This window comes from Pieris rapae, chromosome 24, assembly GCF_905147795.1.
Source record: "Pieris rapae chromosome 24, ilPieRapa1.1, whole genome shotgun sequence".
Lineage (NCBI taxonomy): Eukaryota > Metazoa > Arthropoda > Insecta > Lepidoptera > Pieridae > Pieris > Pieris rapae.
Genome location: NC_059532.1, coordinates 1229287 through 1248894, shown reverse-complemented (window position 1 = coordinate 1248894; position 19608 = coordinate 1229287). Strand labels below are relative to the sequence as shown.

General features: G+C 33.8%; 1 protein-coding gene across 1 annotated transcript; it reads right to left on the bottom strand.

The window, feature by feature from the left end:
* Positions 1–1082: 1082 nt before the first annotated feature.
* LOC110996216 (phenoloxidase-activating factor 2) lies at positions 1083–16799 on the bottom strand. The gene is made up of 9 exons (XM_045633725.1): positions 16697–16799; positions 9542–9673; positions 7786–7937; positions 5727–5883; positions 5262–5392; positions 4811–4920; positions 3953–4114; positions 3041–3204; positions 1083–1289 (listed from the first exon to the last, which is right to left on the bottom strand). Exons 2-9 carry the CDS (start codon positions 9671–9673, stop codon positions 1101–1103), a joined length of 1197 nt encoding a protein of 398 aa, XP_045489681.1. The 5' UTR covers positions 16697–16799; the 3' UTR covers positions 1083–1100.
* Positions 16800–19608: the final 2809 nt, after the last annotated feature.

Here is a 19608-nt window from a genome sequence, read left to right as displayed (position 1 = left end):
TCGCTAGCTGTCAGATCAGAAAATGTTTAATACATATTTTCAAATATACATATTTACTTATCAAAATTCGCCATAAAAAAATGGATTTACTTTGTATCCATTGCTTAAGCATTCAATGTGTTAAAATTCAAACGAGAAGTCACGAAGATACCTCAAAGCATTTAAAACAAGACCGTACTCTTTCCTGAAGGGCGAGTAACTTCCATGATCTAATGTAGATTTTTTCCTGATATGAATCAACTTCAGATTTAACAATTTGGTTGACGAAATAATATGTTTCTGTCGGAAAATTGAGAGATGTCTTGTAATCTTTAAATAATAATCCATTTAATACAGCCCTGAAAACATTGTCTGCGGCACGTAAAGATAATGTCAAAGTGTCAATCCTAATGATCGCACAGATAAGATATCACAACAATTAATGACTTATGCAACGACTAAGTTTAGATCATACTTTTTGGACGTTTTCTGAACGAACGATTATTGCCATTAAAAAAATATATATAATATACGCTTATGCTTACGAATAAATATGTATTATTGCGGAACTTTAATTTTCTTATTTAGGTAAATAATTTTATTGAACAAACAAAACTCAAATAACAGACTTTCTACGTTAGAGGTTTTGTGTTGTGCGTGTATATAAAATTTATCTCTTATTACATTCCTATGTTTTTAATTTGGAATGTGTAAGAACTGTAATATGTATATGTGATTATCGTTGTCGTTATAACCGGTTAGTCGTTACATGCGAAGTCGTTGTGTATGAATTCTCCTGGATTTTTATTTACTTTTTATTGATTATGAAATATAAAACTCGGTAAAATGGAACGACAAAGAGCGAAAAGATTGCATTCTATCCTCTACAAAAATCTTCTACAAAAAATGTCTTCAAAGGGTTTGGTTATTGGGATGCAGATAGGAGATCGATCTACCGATCGTCTGACCAAAAATTGTGTTCAAACTGAGATTATGGATTAATTATTGGGTTCGGGCGTAAGACTGGACTGGAAAGCCCATACGCAGCTGGTGTACCATCAGGGAGTCTACTAGGCACTATTTTGTTAACATTAAAAAAAACAGATTTTTATAGGAATTTATTAAACAGTATATCCAGATATTTCGTAGCCCCACTTCATCATAGTTTTATCAACCCAGTTCCTGAAGAGTGACACTCGCGCGTATACAGCCGGTACGTTGTTTCCACATCCAATACCCCACGCAACTAAACCGGTTAATTTATAACGGTTTTGTTGGAATGGACAGACGAGGGGCGCGCCGCCATCACCCTGGAAAAACATATAAATTTTTTATTGCTGGTTATTTATTTATTTATTTCTTAATTACAGACATGGCTAAAATCACAATAAAATAGACTATAATATATACAATACAAAATTAATTAAAATAACATAAAACACAGTTTATTCGAACCCCTTATACTCTCCAAGTTATGGAGTATTTGGAAATTAATTTATCAAAAATCCAAAAATTTGTGTCTTTCTTCATTGTATTAAGCCGATCGAAATTAGCATTGAAAATGGTAGTAATATACGTGTGTGTAAAGTGAAACTTCTTCAAGCGCATGAGGGTAAAAATTTATACTGAACGTCACGAAGATGTGCAGCGTTTTTGTCGAAGAAAAGAGAAAGAGCGATTGAGACCAATTGAGAGAGAGTGAGAAAGGGAGAACGAGATAAATACACGCTATTGGTTGATGTATTCGTTTAGTACATATTGGAACTTTAGATGGCAATTCTGTCGCACAACGTCTTGTGCAGTAAACACAGATTTTTTATTTATTTATACTATTATTAAAACGTATACAGTGTGTAAACAGTGTAAATATAGATATACATATGCTGGTACATGAACATCTATAGAAGCTTTTATCTTAGTAACAATCAATTTACAAAGAAGTTTCGCTTCTGACATGTGTAGGTACATTGTTATGTATTTTATGAGTTTGTGTCACGATAGTGATACATATTATCTTAATATATATATTTCTTGTGTGCGTGTGTATGTGACTGAACTCCTCCTAAACGACTGGACCGATTTAGACGAAATTTTTTGTGTGTGTTCGTGGAGATTCGAGAATGGTTTAGATTCACAATTTTGTCCGCTGGACAATGTTTTTTTTAATTAATTAGTAGTTGTTGATTTTGGAATGTTTTACATTGGATCCGACAGACGGCGCTACCATCGCACTGTCAAATTTTAAATAATATTCGAATTTTACTGCCATCAAATTAAAAAAAAAAAAGTTTTGTTATCATTGTGTTATTGTAGACCATGGGCTGGATCGTTAGATATTGTCATAACATTATAATTTTCATCAAAATGGTCCAGAATGTTTTAGCTTATTAAAAAAAGTTTCAAATTTTCAAATTAAAGACGTGTAGACAGGACAACGTCTGTCAGGTCCGCTAGTATCTTTAAAGACAAATCTTTCTAACACATAATAAAAAGGATGATGCTGAAAGAGAAAGGGAGTCCCCCACTGGATTCCCAGTGACGTGGGAATTTCTTCCATTTGATATTTTAATGGTAGTAGATATTTAACACAATAATTACTACATAACACATACAATCAAATCAAAATTAATTTATTCAATTTAGATGCGTCTTAGGGCATGCTTATGAATGTCAAAAACGTTTACAAAATTCGCGAAAGAGCAAAACTACGCCATCCGTTCGCAAAACTACCAGGAGGCCTTGTTCTGAGAAGAACGGGCAAGAAACTCAGCAGGTCTTTCCCTCCCTAGAATCAAACTACTATTGTATAAGAATGCTTTTTGAGCATAGGACAGTTTTAGAAGTAAAACCCAATAAAATAATCTTACTTCAGACGTGATCTTCAACTTCTGGGAAGGTTATGTTTTGATTGCCAAGATATTTTAATGAAGCATGGTGCGAAACCTGCCGTACTGGATCCAAAAGGATTCTGAACTTCTTTTTACATATAGCATGCACGGGGTAACTCGTGGTGACTGGTAGAGTGATGGGGTGGGGAGATGGAGGATGAATAGATTCTCACCGTGCAAGTGTCCTTTCCTGGTGAGCCACCAGCACACACAAAACTCTTGTGCAGCTTGAAGTACCGGCTCAGCCGCGTCTCTTGCAGCGCTGCATTGCAGGTCGCATGAGGCACCACGTCTATCTCCACCTTCTTGAGGATCACAGCATATCTGCCCGCTTGACCTGTAAGAGAATGAAATATTTATTTTACTAGACTCGTTTTTCAGTTAGCGTCTGAAAAGACTTTATTTATATGTTGAAGCCAACAGCCGTTTAATTAACAACCTAGTTAATTAAACGGTTTTTTTGGTACACGAGAATGTAAGTGCGTGCTCCTATTTCACCTTGCCTCCTGCTGATAGGTGGAACTGAGGATCTTTGACAAACTGAGACAAATCTGTGTTTTTAAATATGTATTATTTATTCCTTAAGATGTGATGTGGAACATGGTGTAATGGTTGCAGCTCATTACAAACTTTGTGTAAAACAAAACCAAAACTTGGCGATTGAAAAGAGTGGCGGAAAGTTTCTTGCCAGTTTTTCTCTTAAGTTCTACGCCCTTGATTTAAGAACAGTAAATGGAAATCTGTATAATTCTTTTTTTTTGACGTTCATAAGTGTACATTATGTTACTATATGAATAAATGATTTTTGACTTTGAGTCTGTTTATAAACAGTGGCGTTTAACCAATAGCCTGAAAAGATATTCTGTACTTTTGTATTATATACAACTTATAAAGAAGCTAAAATCGATACGTCGCTCGTTTCTCTTTTAACTAAGCATACAGTTTAATTATGAGTAATAAAGTTTAATCTTTCTTTCATTCAAGAAGATTAAATGCTTCTTAATTTACAATTGGCAATAAGATTCTTCTCTTCTTTTGTATATAACGCTTCAGATATGTACCTAACCAATCAGAAAAGAACATACCAAAAACATCCTTTCCCCACCCATTGGCGATGCAGTTTTTAGAAGTCTCGAACTCTTCGTCTGTTGAAGGCATGCAGATCACGTTGATGTGATCAGCCAACACCACCGGTGATTCCAGGCGGAGTAATGCCAGGTCATTTTGGACGCTTGCTGCCTGGAAGTCTGTTATGAAAAATAATGCCATAAAAAACATATATTCTAAAATAAACAAGTCTCGCAGTTCTACTGTTAGAAGTGAGATCCATGTAATACCAAGTTGGTTGATTCAGTACCTACTTATGGGACCTTCTATCTTTATTATAATGTACCATATATGTCAGAGATTATGTTATAAAAGAACATGATGTCATTTGTTTTATTAGATTGGTAACACCACGCAATTTCATAGACATCTTACAGGTTGTAAAATGTCTGTGTTTAAATATTAAGTAATAATCTCGTAAATACTAATCGCGTTGAATCTGCGACATATATATAAGAACGATAGTTCCTATATACAAGGATTCGACAAATCGCGAATGAAACCTCAATACCATTGCTATGAAGAGTGCCTAACTATGAGCGTTTGAGGCTTCGGTATAAGAATTCACAGGCACTACACCCTTTTTTAGTTCTGGCTCTCAGATTTCTGTATCTGTTTCATAATTTGTAAGAGTTTTGGATTTTAAGGCAAGCCGGTTTCCTCATGTTTTCTTTTATGCGAGCGAATTTTAAATGCGTATTAAAATTCCATGTATGTATGTATGTGTATGCATGTATGCCGGGGTTCTACGACCTCATGAATGAGAGTCGCTCACCAGAACCACTGCCACTGCTCATGCTGCAAAATCATGCTATAGGTAATGAAATAATTCTTACCTGGTCTGATAATAATTTCACTGACAATCCTTTCTTGCGACTGTAACCTCTCTTTGTTTGTCTGTGTGTCCCATTCTCCAGCCCGGATCAACAGTGACTGCGGACCGTATCTATAATGTTTTTAAAGTCAAATATTAATGTGTGACAGATTCGCATCTGTGAAAGTCAATGAACAAGTCTTGTTTCAACGATTTTCATTTTGTAATTCACTCACAAATATCACACATGTTAAACTCAAACTCGATTTTTTTACGTTCATAAGTGTTTTTGTTTACCTATATGAATAAATGATTATTGTCTTTGATCCAACCAATCAATGAGGAACAAACTCCAGGATAAGAAAGCTGTAGCAACTAGGCCAGGTTCTCTAAAAATCCGTAGATCTGTCGCCACCACAATGGATGTTACAAAGGACAGGCTCTCATATCACACTAGTTACAAATCAACTTACTTATAAGCGATGTGCGCAGCCGTCATCACAACCTGGGGATGGATGAGCACACCGACTCCCACATAACTCCCATTCAAGGCATCCAGAAGTGCCACAACCCATGGAAACTCGCCAAATTGGGCTTCATTACCCTGAAATTACACTGAATCATGAATATAGGCTTGAGGTGTGATGAATCTTCCTTCAAAGAGCAATTTCTGATTATTGGCAAAGAGAAAAAACCTTGTGTGTAGTTATGTACACGCGTTAGAAGTTGTACTTCTTTGGCGAAATGAGATAAAAATCTTTACAAATATTTTCTTTCACCTACGTTAAAAAAATTACACTAACAATAGAAAAAAAAACAAAAAGTTGACTATAGCTAACTTAAGGTGTCGATTTTTTGTGGTGGCGTGCGCATCGTAATAATTTACTGTCATCATATATGTTGCAGGTGTTCTTGTGTTAGTTGTGATGGCTACTTACATTTCCTCCAGTGACCTGGAAGTCCAGTCCTTTCGGGTTTCTGTACCCACAACCGCTGGGTCTATTCGGATCAGGTTTCGGTACCGGCACCTTATTAGGCTCTCTTGGTGTTGTACAACAACGTTCAACACTCTCTTGGCAGTCTTCTTCACCAAATCTGGAATAATTTAATATGAACCATCACTTTTCAGTCTAAGCTAGTCTAATTACCACAGATTAAAATACTTCGAGCGTTCATAACATAGACAGGTATCACTTATTCCACGTCATTAAATTTGAACCTGTAGGCTACCCTCATCGGCAAAGAAAACAGAGGGTGTAGGCCGAGAGAAAAATCCGGCGTAAAAAACTCTCGGTACGCTTTTAAAATAGCAAATCATCAAACAACACTTATTTTAAAACAAATATGGCAAATTCAATAGAAGTAGCCTGCCCAGCACTAGTCCCAGGCCCTTTTATCAACTAGATAATCACTAACTTTATAGTAAGCCTTTTTACACCGCTTTTCTTTGATACATTTCTTAAATGTATTAAAAGGCAGAGATAAATGGATGGGATTTTACTAACACGGTAATAAAAATGAGAGTGACTGTATTTTGTGTGTATAATTCGTGCATTTGCGAGTAATTTGTGTTTATAAATTCCTCATTGATTTATCAAGATATAGCCTTTAGATACGGTATTTTCGTTCTGATCTCCTAGTTCGCAACGATCATGATAGATAAGTCTATTTGATAGTGTTGTATATTTGCCGATATTAAAACCAAAAAAAATATCTGTAACGGTTTTGTATTTTGTTTATAGAACAGGGGCCTAACGGGCAGTAGGCTCACCTGATGTTAAGTGATACCATGACCACTCTCTATGCCAGGGCTTGCGAGTGCGTTGCCGGCCTTTTAAGAATTGGTAAGCTCTTTTCTTGGAGGACTCTAAGTCGAATTGGTTTGGAAATACTTGTTGTAATACAGTGGGTTTGTACTCAAACTCAAACTCAAAATATCTTTATTCATATAGGTAAACATGTACACTTATGAACGTCAAAAAAAAAACAAATTAAATTTACATTTACTACCAGTTCGCAAGTCAAGGGCGTAGAGCGGGTAAGAAGAACTGGCAAGAAACTTTCCGCCACTCTTTTCAATCGTCAAGTTTTTAATACAAATTGTTTGAACTGGAGCAAATCAATCTCAATGTATTATTGAATCTTGTCGTGTCCACATGTTCTAGGGATGGCTCCGCTTTTTTTTATATTTTCGTATGTAAGTTGATGTTGACATGTGTTTGTCCTAATTTTGTGGTCCAATAAAAAAAAAATATCCTTAACTTGAGAAAGACCCCTTGATAGAATTTGCTACAGGCCCCGCGCTGGCTTTATCCGGCACTGAAGTGATCCGATAAGAAAACAAAAGAATGGTAATAATAATAAATAATAAAATTTATTGATGTGAAACATCTATAGCCGCACGTAAAACCGATTTCTGGCGTGGCGACGCATGCCGTGGCGACGCGTCACCACGCTATATGATATACAGTCTAAATGCAGTAGTAAATTTTACATTAAAAATATTTAATGAAAATAATGTTTATTCAACAAATAGTCATCGTTATCTGGAAAAAAATCGTAATATTTTATTTTATAATTATGACATATTTAGTTCATATCACAATCTGTTCTTTTCTGCATATTACTTTTACAAAATAATGTCGATGTTTCACATCTGCCAGGCGTGCTGTGACGGCTCACATTTTTTATTTCTCAAATTCTTACTTCAATAAATGAGTATGAGACAACCCCCGCAAGTAGTCAAGAGACACTTGTTGGTTGACTCGCTACTTCCCTTAACTAAACAAACTTTAACTAAATCTAAATTAACTTAATCTATGAATGCGTATTTGTGTGTGTATGTGTGTGCATGTGTGTGTATGTGTGCATGTATGTGTATGTGTGCATGTGTGTGTATGTGTGCATGTGTGTGCATGTGTGTGCTGTGTGTGAGCGAGTGTGTGCACGCTGTCTAGTATACAATTCGGCCTGTCTCAAACTAGCGAATGGTCATACCTAATATCCAACATCCCCCAACCGGTGATGCTGGAGTCGTTTATCTGCACGCCGTTGAGGTCCTTATCGCAAAGGTAATAAGGTACACATTGGCATTGTACACCCTCTTTATCCTGTAAATAAACTGGCCCTTGTGTGGGTTTGACTGTTATCTGTAATTTTAAAATAATCGAATTTATCTGTCAAAATATATCGACTACCTCATTGAGGTGTGGGGTACTGCAGTGAAGTCTTATCTAGATTCAATTCAAAGAGTTCAGAATAAATTAATAAAAAATTTATTTAACTATAAATTACGAACACCAACTGAAAAGATAAACGAAGAAACAAAAATAATGAACATAAAACAAACGTACATATACTGCACTTGTATTCTAATACGTAAAATATTAAATAAGGAAATTAATTCCAATATAAAATTTGTAACAAAACAACAGACACGAAAGATTAACTTAAGACGCGCTAGTTAGGTACTTGGTGACGCGCCCTCCTAGAACTAACTATGGAAAAAGAAATCTGGAGTTTGAGGGTGTTACAATTTATAATAAGTTACCATCGGTTATAAAAGGAGAACAAAGTTATGCCCGGTTCAAAAAGCTACTAAAAGCTCACACAGTTAATACATACAAATAAGTGATTTAATATCTGATACCTATACCTAGACCTATATATAAATAAAGCAATACACCCCATTTAGATTAGATTTACACCCCTAAAGTTTAAATATTAATTATTTATTACTTCTATTAGACAAAAACAAATAAAACCCAATAGGTACATAAAATGTTTTATGAACCCATATAAACGTATTTACCTAAAATATCTAAATAGAACAATAAACTAAAAATAAAATAGTCTTATTAAATATATATATATATATATATATATATAATATAACACAGTATGGTCTAATGTAATATAATATAATATAATAAATAATGTATAAATATAAAAAGTAATTAATATAAACCATCAATGCCACATCTAGTAATAAATCCAATCCAAACACCTATGTTGTTGCTTGGTTGACCGTTTCGAGTTTGTTGTGTCTACCTGCATTTTTGTTGCTGTATTTGTTTTGTGAATTTTTGTATAGGTACCTTCTGTGCGTTCTAGTAATAATTATTTAGTCTTGTAATGTTTTCTCAGTAAGCGAATTTTTTAATTCATATGAGAAATATAGTTTATTCTAACCGTAAAATATTTTAAGTTTACCGCCCATGGACACTCAATGCCAGAAGGCGAGTAATTACCAGAGACGGTATTTTGCATAAGTTTCACACGCGAGTGAAAATTATGCAAAATAATTATTAGTTTATAATAGCTTCAATCTGTGGAAACAGGGTTTTCTTTGAATGTCAACAATTAAATTAAAGATATATATAAAATAAATAATTTATTTATAGATATCAGATATATATTATATATAGATATATATCAGATATATATTTATAGATTCACGATGTTTTCCTTCACTATTTCAGCAGAGTTAAATGCGTATATAGAAAGTCTATAGGCGCACAGCCCGGTTAATGTACAAATGTATATTTGAGCAAAAGCCTAGTGGTTTCAGCATGGTATTATATTTGCTTAATCGTCATACAATACCATATCATACATATATCACATTATTATTATAAGTACGAAACAATTGCACATAATTCTTTCGTCTTTGACGCATGACGACTTTTAAAGCAAAGGTATTAATTGCCGTGTCTATTTGTACAAAATAAAATTCTTAAATAATTTCGCTTACATCTTCCAACCTATCCTTTCCAGGTGTCTTCGTTGGAGGGGTTCCAAAGATGTCTGCAATGAGGTTTGGGTCTACTGTGACTTGAGGATGAGCAGCTACGCACGCCAGGATTGTGCTGATGATTAACAGCATCTGCAAAATTAAAGATTTTGTTAGGTACAAATGAATGTGCCATATTTCACAGCACCGATTTAATCACAGGATCTCAGAGTATAGGCTAACATAGCTCACCACTATATATTGTAAGTATGTTATTTCGGTGTGTACGTTCTGAGGGCTTGGTAATTCCGTGTTTTGTTTTATTGTAAAAGTTTAGGTTAGGTTAGACTAACCTACGGTGTTATGTAACACCGTACAAATAATATTAAACTATGTTTAAACAAATCAAATAGCTTTTTAATTATTTTAAAAACTGGTGTAAGTTAAAATCTTAAGATAGGATATTGGCATATGAACTGTCATTTTCATTCAAAGGTACATACACCGATCCGACCTACCAAGAATAGCATGTATCGACCGATGTCTTTTACAATCCGTTGATTGGTTATTGGCACACATTTATCGATGATAGATGTCTATCTCAGATGGTCTGAAATGGATGTATGTAATTGGGTTTGGGAGTAGGTCAACAATTATTTATTTAGTAGGTATTCTGTTACGACCGGATACTAACTAACTGGAAAACCCCAGACTCGTAAAGCAATTGATAAGGTCAATGAAATAACGAAAAACAGCGTGATTTATAAGAAATTAGTCACTTTAACTTAGGAAATCCCATGTCAATAATAATCATACAAAATTCGCGAGGACAATCATGACGTTTCAAATGATATCAGAGAGTCGAAAAAAACTTTTTGCGTAATATTTTTTATTCTGTTCATAAGTTTTGTATTATTTTTACGGCGGCATTTTCTCTCGGCCTACATGCTGTCTTCTTTGCCGATAAGTAGGGCTGTCTACCGAGACAAATTTAATAACGACGAATCACTTATTAAATTTGATTTAATTGATTCGTCGTATTTTATTTCTATAATTATCTTCCTAACAACTTACGTAATACTCGAATATCAGTCGTCATCTTAAGAAAACAAATGAAAAATAAACAGGAAAAAAACAAACTGCATTACTATTGCAATAAAGTTGACTTGTATTATCTGTTGCGATAACCTCTTGAACTTATATGTATAGTAATATATTTTATATGATATCGCAATATTAGCTCACGAAGAAGAATTGGCCAATCTTTTTCCTCATGATTAGGAGGCAATGAACTTGATATTAAAGACATGGAACTGTCGGTAGATTATTAGATTACATTTAGGGCCTGTTTCACAATGTCCGGATAAGTTCGAAATAAGCTATTTGTTACTTATTGGTAGGATAAATAGTATTTATGCGTTTCACGACTGTCAGATAGCGCTATACGTCATGAAATTCGAAGTATCTTATTTGGAACTTTTATCTTTCGAATAATTTATGTGTTGCATAGCTATTTGACACTTTATCCATACATTGTGAAACAGGCCCTTAGGTATAGGTTGTCATGTGTAAGTTGGCGTGTGGCAGAAAAAGGTACTAATTTTGACAGTTGTGTTGACAGTTCTAACAGCTTGGTAGCCTCACGTGTGTCGGTGCTAATAATTTGTGTTTTAAAGTGTAAAAATCATTACGAAACATGCCAAAAGTAGTGCGGAGTGCAGCTAGAGAAATTATTCTAGCTGTAAAACGTTTTTGTGAAGAGGAGAAACGTAACAATGGGCCGATTATTCCATTTCAACAAGTGAATGCTCGAACAGCGGCTTTGACAGGTAAAGTATTGCCAGTTAAAAGTGATATTTATATCCCCAAATTTAGGGAAAAATAATAATTGCTTTTGAAAGTAAATGTGATTGATGGATAACTTAAAATATTTTTTGTTTTATTTAAGGTGTTTCTGAAAGAACCGTGAACCGTATAGTTTCAGAGGGAAAAATCATGGAAAGTAATTTTACAGCGAGAACTGAAGTCCCTAATCAAGCAGCTCAAGGACCTTCCACATCCACAGCTTGTGATGACAATTCCACACCAGAGAACACTACTTCCGAGGCTAAGACGATAAAACTAGTCACTCCAGGTAAAAGTAGAAAAAGAAAATTAACTGTTTCTGATTTGGATGACTTTGATCTTTGTGTTATTAGACGCAAAATCCAATCTTATTATTTAAATAATTCCGTCCCTACTCTCAGAAAATTACATTGTGATCTAAAGGCAGACATCAATTTCAAGGGTAGTATAGAATCTCTCAGAAAAATACTACACAAGTTGGGATTTAGTTATAAAAAGAATAAATCCAAAAGGATGGTTCTCATGGAGCGATATGATGTTGTTGCCTGGCGATCAAGATTTTTACGAGAAATAGACAATAATAGAAGGAGTGACAATCCGAGGCCAATCGTTTATTTGGACGAGACTTATTTACACCCTGGCTATAAAGTTAAAAAATGTTGGCAGTCTGAGGAAACTGAAGGTGTCCTTACAGAAGTCTCAGAAGGTCAGAGATGGATCATAGTGAATGCCGGAAGTGAGAAAGGTTTTATCCCCAATAGTCTTTTGTGTTTCAAATCTAAGACCAAAAGTGGAGATTATCACGACGAGATGAATGGAGATAACTTCAGTAAATGGCTACAAGAAAAGCTTATCCCAAACTTAGAGCCCAATTCATTAATAGTGATGGACAATGCGTCATATCACTGTATTAAAATAAATAAACGCGTGACAATGAACAGTAAGAAACAAGAGATGCAAGATTTCATAAAAAAAAACAATCTTTCATACTTGGAAACCATGAAAAAAGCAGAATTGTATGAAATTATAAAAACAATCAATCAGGAGAATGTCTACTTAATTGATGAAATATTAAAGAAACATGGTCATAAGGCTGTAAGACTTCCGCCTTATCATTGTGACTTTAATGCAATAGAATTCATTTGGAGTTCGTTCAAAAGAATATTTGCAGACACAAATGTTACTGGCCTCTCTGAAAACATGGAACAGAGAATCCATAGTGCATTTTCCAAAATAACTGCTGAAGAATGGCAGAAACACTGTAATCACGTTATAAATGTTGAAAATAATTATCGTATGACAGACAACCGCCTTGAAACAGTAATGGAACCATTTTTAATTGATTTGAATAGCAGCGACTCAGATTCTTCTGACACAGATGACTCTGAAGAATTCATGGAAGGAATAATGCCTCTAACAGACCATAATTACCATAAAAAATAATTTTTTGTTATTAAGTTTTTTATTTACCTTTAATGTAATATCTAAGAATATCCATCAATCCAAACTAAACAAAAAAAGTGGCAACACAGAGGGTTGTAGGAGGCGCCGCCACTGGAACGCCAACTTATACTTGACAGTCTATAAAGTCTCTCTTGTCTATTAAGGATCAAACAGATGCAGAAACATGACACACACAGATGATGCCCAGACCTAGAAGGTTGCACCAATGGAATATTATTTTACATTGAAAAACCGCTCGTACGTGAAGGAAAACATCGGGAAAGCCTAGACGCAATAATTCGACATGTTACGCACAGAGGGCGTCTCTTAAGATACAGATCTCTGAGGTCAAGAGAATTGGCACTGGAGGCTTCAAATGACTGGATATCAAGGATTATATATTATATAATGATAATTCACACAAGTATTTGTGTAAGAAATATTTATTATTTTGGGATTTGAAGAGTATACAAAGCTACTGGTGTGTCTAAGAGCGATGGAACGATGTATGATAGTGAAAACAAGAAGAGACAAAATAAAGCATACAGCATTAAGGAAATTAACTAAGGTAATAGATGTTACAATAACAATCATGAAACTGAAGTGGAAATGGGTGGGAGACATCGCAAGAGGTACAGAAAAGTGGAGCAAAAACTGCCCAACTGGTGCCCAAGGTACAGCAAATGCAAAAGAGGGAGACAACTGAGAAGGTGGATTGACCACATTAAAGAAACGGCAGGTGGTACATGGCAGAGAGTGGCACAGCGCAGAGAGGAATGGCGGGATTTGGAGGAGGCCTTTGCCAAAAAGGGCACACAGATGCACCAGAATTGGATTAAAATGGAAATTTGTTTAAATGTATATACAATATATAATGTAAAATGTATCTGAATAAAGGCTATTATTATTATAAAGTATTTTTGTAAGTGAATTTTATCGTTACAAAAATACAAATCTTTCCTCTAAAATTGGTAAATAAAATTTACATTAACATAAACATGGAATTGTTTTGCAGACTTAAACGACAAATCAAGGAAAACCACAAAGATTATATTTTAATTAATTAAGGAATAAACAAGCATCTTTATTAACACCTTGATTTGTGATCAAAAGCTTTATATAAATTTTGCTAAAGGAACTATCATTGATCTGAAATATTTTATCTAAACGGAAATATGTGGAGGAACTGTTGAATTCAGTGGCGCTACAACCTCTTTAGGTCCTGGCCTCAGATTTCTGAATCTGTTTCATGATCATTTTTAAATCTATAGACAAGTAGGTGATCAGCCTCCAGTGCCTGACACACGTCGTCGACTTCTTGGGTCTGTCTGTGTGTATGTCGGTTTCTGAACTTTTTAAGTTTGATTTTAGTTTTCTATTCAGTCATTTATTATTGTTATAACTAAAGTGAAGAATATTCTACAAACAATATATATATATATATATATATGTTGAAATAAATATGTAAATCAAAATATAATATTAATACTTTTTATTGTAACTTAACAAAAGTTAAGTTTAGTCCCGGAACTTTTAAATTTGTTTAAGGCCGGCAACGCACTCGCAAGACCTCTGGCATTGAGAGTGTCCATGGGCGGCGGCACTTAACATCAGGTGAGCCTCCTGCCTGTTTGCCCCCTGTTCTATAAAAAATCTATTTATTCATTTGTTATTATTATGTATTATGTACGATAAGAAACTATATACAATCTATATAATATAAATACTGTATATTTGTTTTAAATAAATACAATATAAATATTAAAGTTATTAATTAAAAATAATTTTAAAATGTCTGCGACTCAACTGTAATAATATATTGCATTACCATTGTGTATCTGACTTATATGGCTAACTTTTTACACACATGGTAATAAAATCCCCGTGTTTATTTCATTTCTGTATTCATGTTGGCCAGGTTTATAATAAATAAAAAATCAGTATTCGTTTACATAGAATACTATAAAATTATATGACCTTGGGAAAACTCGTTTTAAATGAAATTGCATATTCGTAAATATGACAACGGGACGCGGGGTCAAGACTGAAGACAAGCCGAAAATGACGAAAGAGCTAATCAAAAGGTTCATTTACTTGTCTTCTGAGTTTCGATCCAGGTGCGACCTGGATATTGAGACTGTTGATTGAACACAGATCGCAGAAATGTCTGCCATAAAATTGTCAAATATCTCGGGCGAAATGATGTAAATATTGATGTGTTTAAAAGTCTACCAACTAACTGTAAGTTTGTTTTGCAGGCTCTTTATGTAAGTGCTCTTTTCTCGGATCCGAGTTAAACGGGGTCATAGCGGTGCCAACCACTCGGATCCGAGTATTCGGTACCGACGCCTGGCTGTGTGCTAACCACTCGTATCCGAAAAATGTTTTTTTTTTACCTTCAAACATTCATATTCGCCATAAAAAGTTTTGGTTTCCGGCTATTACTTTGTATGCATTGTTTAAGCATTCAATGTGTTTTAAGTTTTCATTTAGTTTTGTTTATTACTGTTAATATTTATTTTTAGTTATTATTATTTTTGTATTGATTTACGCTGGTCCCGATGGTCTACGGGCTCACTCTCCCGTAAATATCATGAGGATATTTGCGGAGTAGTTGACCGGTAGTAGACCATCATACATTTTACATACAATTTCGTAGGAAAGGCGCAATTTGACACTCGCCTGCCTAGCTTTCTGTTCACAGCTGCCAAATCGAGGTGATATAGTGGTATCGAGGTGATATGGTGGTATCGAGGTGATGATATGTATGTATTTTAATTAATAACATAAATAACATATTAATAGTTGTTTTATTTCCCTTCTAGTTTATAAATTATACACATTTTTGATGCAATTCTGATTCGTGACACAATTCTTTTAAAACGCATTTAGCTATTCAAAGGGGGAACGCTGCCAGTATCTTCGGAACCTTGCCTAAAGGGACTCCTTTTAATAATATATTTTAGTTATTGCATTTTAAGTTTATTTATTATATTAGAATTATATTTAATGATATATGGATGTGACATGTGCTACTGGAAATAATAATGTATTCGCAAGAATTTGAAGAATGTTATGGTTGTATTATATTATCACATTATTAAAATATATTATTACCTTATAAAAATAATAATAATAATTATTATTACGCATTTTTTTAAATATTATAAGTTTTGTTTTGATCTTTGAATGTTTTTGGTCAATTAGAAACCATGTGTACAATTATTTAATGTGAAAGAAGATCAAGACAATTTACGTCTTGTAAAATGCTTTAAAATTTCTCACCTAGATTTAACTTAGGATATAATCTGTAGTAGGCTGATCACTTTTAGAAAAAGCATTAGTGTCTGTACTAATCCGCTGTTTTGCTAGTAATACATTTTAAAGAATATAATACATATACTATGTACATAAGACATATACCTACTATGTATGTGGTGAACTTTAATAAACCAAAAATTAATACGTTTTTAATACACGGCATTCAGTCGAGTAAAATAAAGACGTTCGTTACGCATGACGAATCGTTAAATATTGAAACTGGTTTAAGTATTAAGAATTCGGAAAACGAGTCAAAAAAATTATCAAGAGTTGAAAATAACAATTAATAACCAGGAGTGGTAAGGGAGACTCAAGTAAATAAGTTTTTAACTCATTTCTTTATTATTTTTTCGTATATATTTAGAAAGAGTAATTTCGAGTTTATCATTATTATTATCATTGTCATGTAAACAAACGACAGATCTGATGAACACTTATTGAGAGAAGGGAGCACAGACTTTAAATCACAACCAAAATATTGCACATCAAATTACCGATAAAACAAATCAACAATGATTTCATTCACGAGTCATTTGTCGGAAAATAATCAAAATATTCAAACCTGACCTTTGACTTGATGCCTTGCACAATAAAAACCGTGCGCACAGCTTGAACGCTAATTGGATACTGTCTGATGTCTCAGTTCGGAGAATGATCAAGGAAACTCAAGGAAAACGAGTTTAGATGATTGCCACATGGCAAATTGATTGTTTGACCATGAATTGTATAATGTTTAACCCCAGATTAATATTCGTTGTGGTCAGTTGCAGGAAACTAGAATCTTCGGAACTGGCTTTCCTGATGATAATCTCTTTGTATGCCCAAATACAACCTATCTTAATACATTTTTGACCATCTGAGATAGACATCATAATCTAAATATTGATAAAATGTGCCTATAAGCATTGGACGGATTGTAATAGCCATCTGTCGATACAAGTTATTAATGGTAGGACGGATCGATGTATGAAAATGATAGTTCAACTGTGCCAATATCCTATCTTAAGATTTTAACTTACACCAGTTTTTAAAATAATTAAAAAGCTATTTGATATGTTTTAAACATAGACAAGTATATTTAATATTATTTGTACGGTTTTCTTTACTTAATTTGGTTTGTATTGATTATCAAATATGAGTGTAAAGAGCGAAGTGATTGCATTCTATCCGTCGCCAAAAATGGATTGTCTTCGTAGGGTTTGGTTATTGGGTTGCAAATAGGAGATCGATCGACTGTCACGGTCTGACCTCGGTTTATTTTAATCTGAGATTGAGGATTAATAATTGGCTTCGGGCGCTATATGCTTTTGATGATTTCCTCCGTAAGAGAGATCGTAATAGGCAGTTCATTGATGGCCCATTAAAAGTCGCAAGTTGAAGAAATGTTTATTGTTGTTTTTACATTCTTAAAAATAAACCCACCCATAATCTTTATTTAACTAAACACTTATACAATACAATACAAATCTTTCGTATCGTTTTGCCAAAATAACTTAGAAGGAATCATAGTATTGACAAGAATTAATATAAAAAGTTACAACTAAATTTAAACATGCAAAATTAACTCAACACTGAAACAGCTATACATGTTAAGGAGAAGGAAAAGGAACCATGGACGAAGAAGAGAGTAGGGATGAAAAGGAAATGCTGGAGAGGGAAATAAATTGGTGGACATAGGACATATGGTTAAAGACAAGCAAAGGGAACCATGAATGAAGAAAGGTAGAGAGTACTCTAGGGATGAATAGAATGCAGGAGAGGAAAATGACTCGGAAATCATTTTCAGGATACCTCCACAACTCCAACAACCTTTCACTGAGTCGGTTCGAGACATTACCTTGGTCATTTTTCTGTTATTATTTTCTTTATTTCTACAGAATTATGTATATGTATGTATATTCTTGGAAACTTGACGGACCTATGCGACAACTTCAATACGAAGAAATTTTCAATTCAAATTCAAATCGTTTATTTGCCAGAATAGTCTTACAATTAGTTACATAAATTACAAAAATCCGCCACATATGAATAGGCATGCAAATGTCATCTTATATTTTATTTATTTGATCTATTGAATAACAAGACTAGTTATTAAATCTTACACTTAGAAAAATGACAGCGCAGAGTTAGACACCAATATTTGCAAAAATTCTTATCTAAAAAATACAACGATTTAATCGTTAGGCTTCTTTTTCTTGTATTTAATAACATCTGAAGTGATGTTCCCCGCGTTAATTTCAAACTTATGATCTAGGTAGTCGCCCACGCTATAAAAGCACCTTGCCTTTAATTGTCAGGAAGTTGTATGGATCTGGTTTCTTGAGTTCTCATTTCATTCTAACACGTATATATATTTTCTATAAGATATATTCATAATAATCTGATTGTCAGTGATGTTTAAGAGCAAAATAAAAATAAAATAAAAATAGATAATCACTGATCAACATGAAATGTTGATTACTTGTAAAAAAACGATTGGTTATTGGCACCGAAGAGCTGGCAGCTACCTCCCACATAGAATTAGTCTAGCCTCCTAAAGGGACGCCTTTTAATAATATATTTTAATTATTAAATTTTAAGGTTAGTTATTATATATCAAAATTAACTACAATTATATTTTTAACTTATTATATTTATTTTGTAATTGTTTAATTTGCAAACTGTAGGCAGATAGGACGTTATCATAGCTATGTAGCAATCAGGATTTAGTGTAAAATACGCAAAGCAATTTAAACATCCTCATTTAATTATAAACAGAACTTTAACTTGGCTTTTCCCGCAGACATTGATTGTGGACCAGAAATATCGGTTACGCCAAAACCCTATCTCTCTCATGTCCTATAACCCCTAGGTGGGGCAGAGGGCGTCTAGAGCGAGTCTTCATCGCGTTCGGTCTTGGGCCTCGTATTTCAAAAACCCTATCTGAATCCATTTTTGACTATCTGAGATATATATCTTAATTCAAATATTGATAAAAGTGCAATAACCAATCGACGGATTGATATTAGATCGGAGATCGATCGACTGTCACGGAATTAACTCAGATTGTTTTAAATCTGAGATTGCAGATTTAGTTTTTTTTCTTCTATTTATTATACAAAATAATATAGTATATCACAATAGAAAATTAAAAAACCGCTGTGGTCTGTATTATTGTAACCATAAGAGTCTTCTCTAAATTCAGTTTAGTTTTATTTTATCTTAACATAATTATAGATAAACCACTCCTTATATGGAAATTGTATTCGTTTTTACAACAAACTCCCAAGCGAAATTAGAGAATTATCAATAAATAAATTCAAAGCCCTTGTTAAAAGTAAATTAATTAATAAAACCTTTTATAAATGTGTCGAATACTTAAATGATCCTAATCCTTGGGATTGATTTGCTTCAGTTCATTTGTATTTCAAACTCAATCGCTCTCTCCCTTTTCTTCAACAAAAACGTTGCACATCTTCGTGACGTTGCGTAAAAATTCT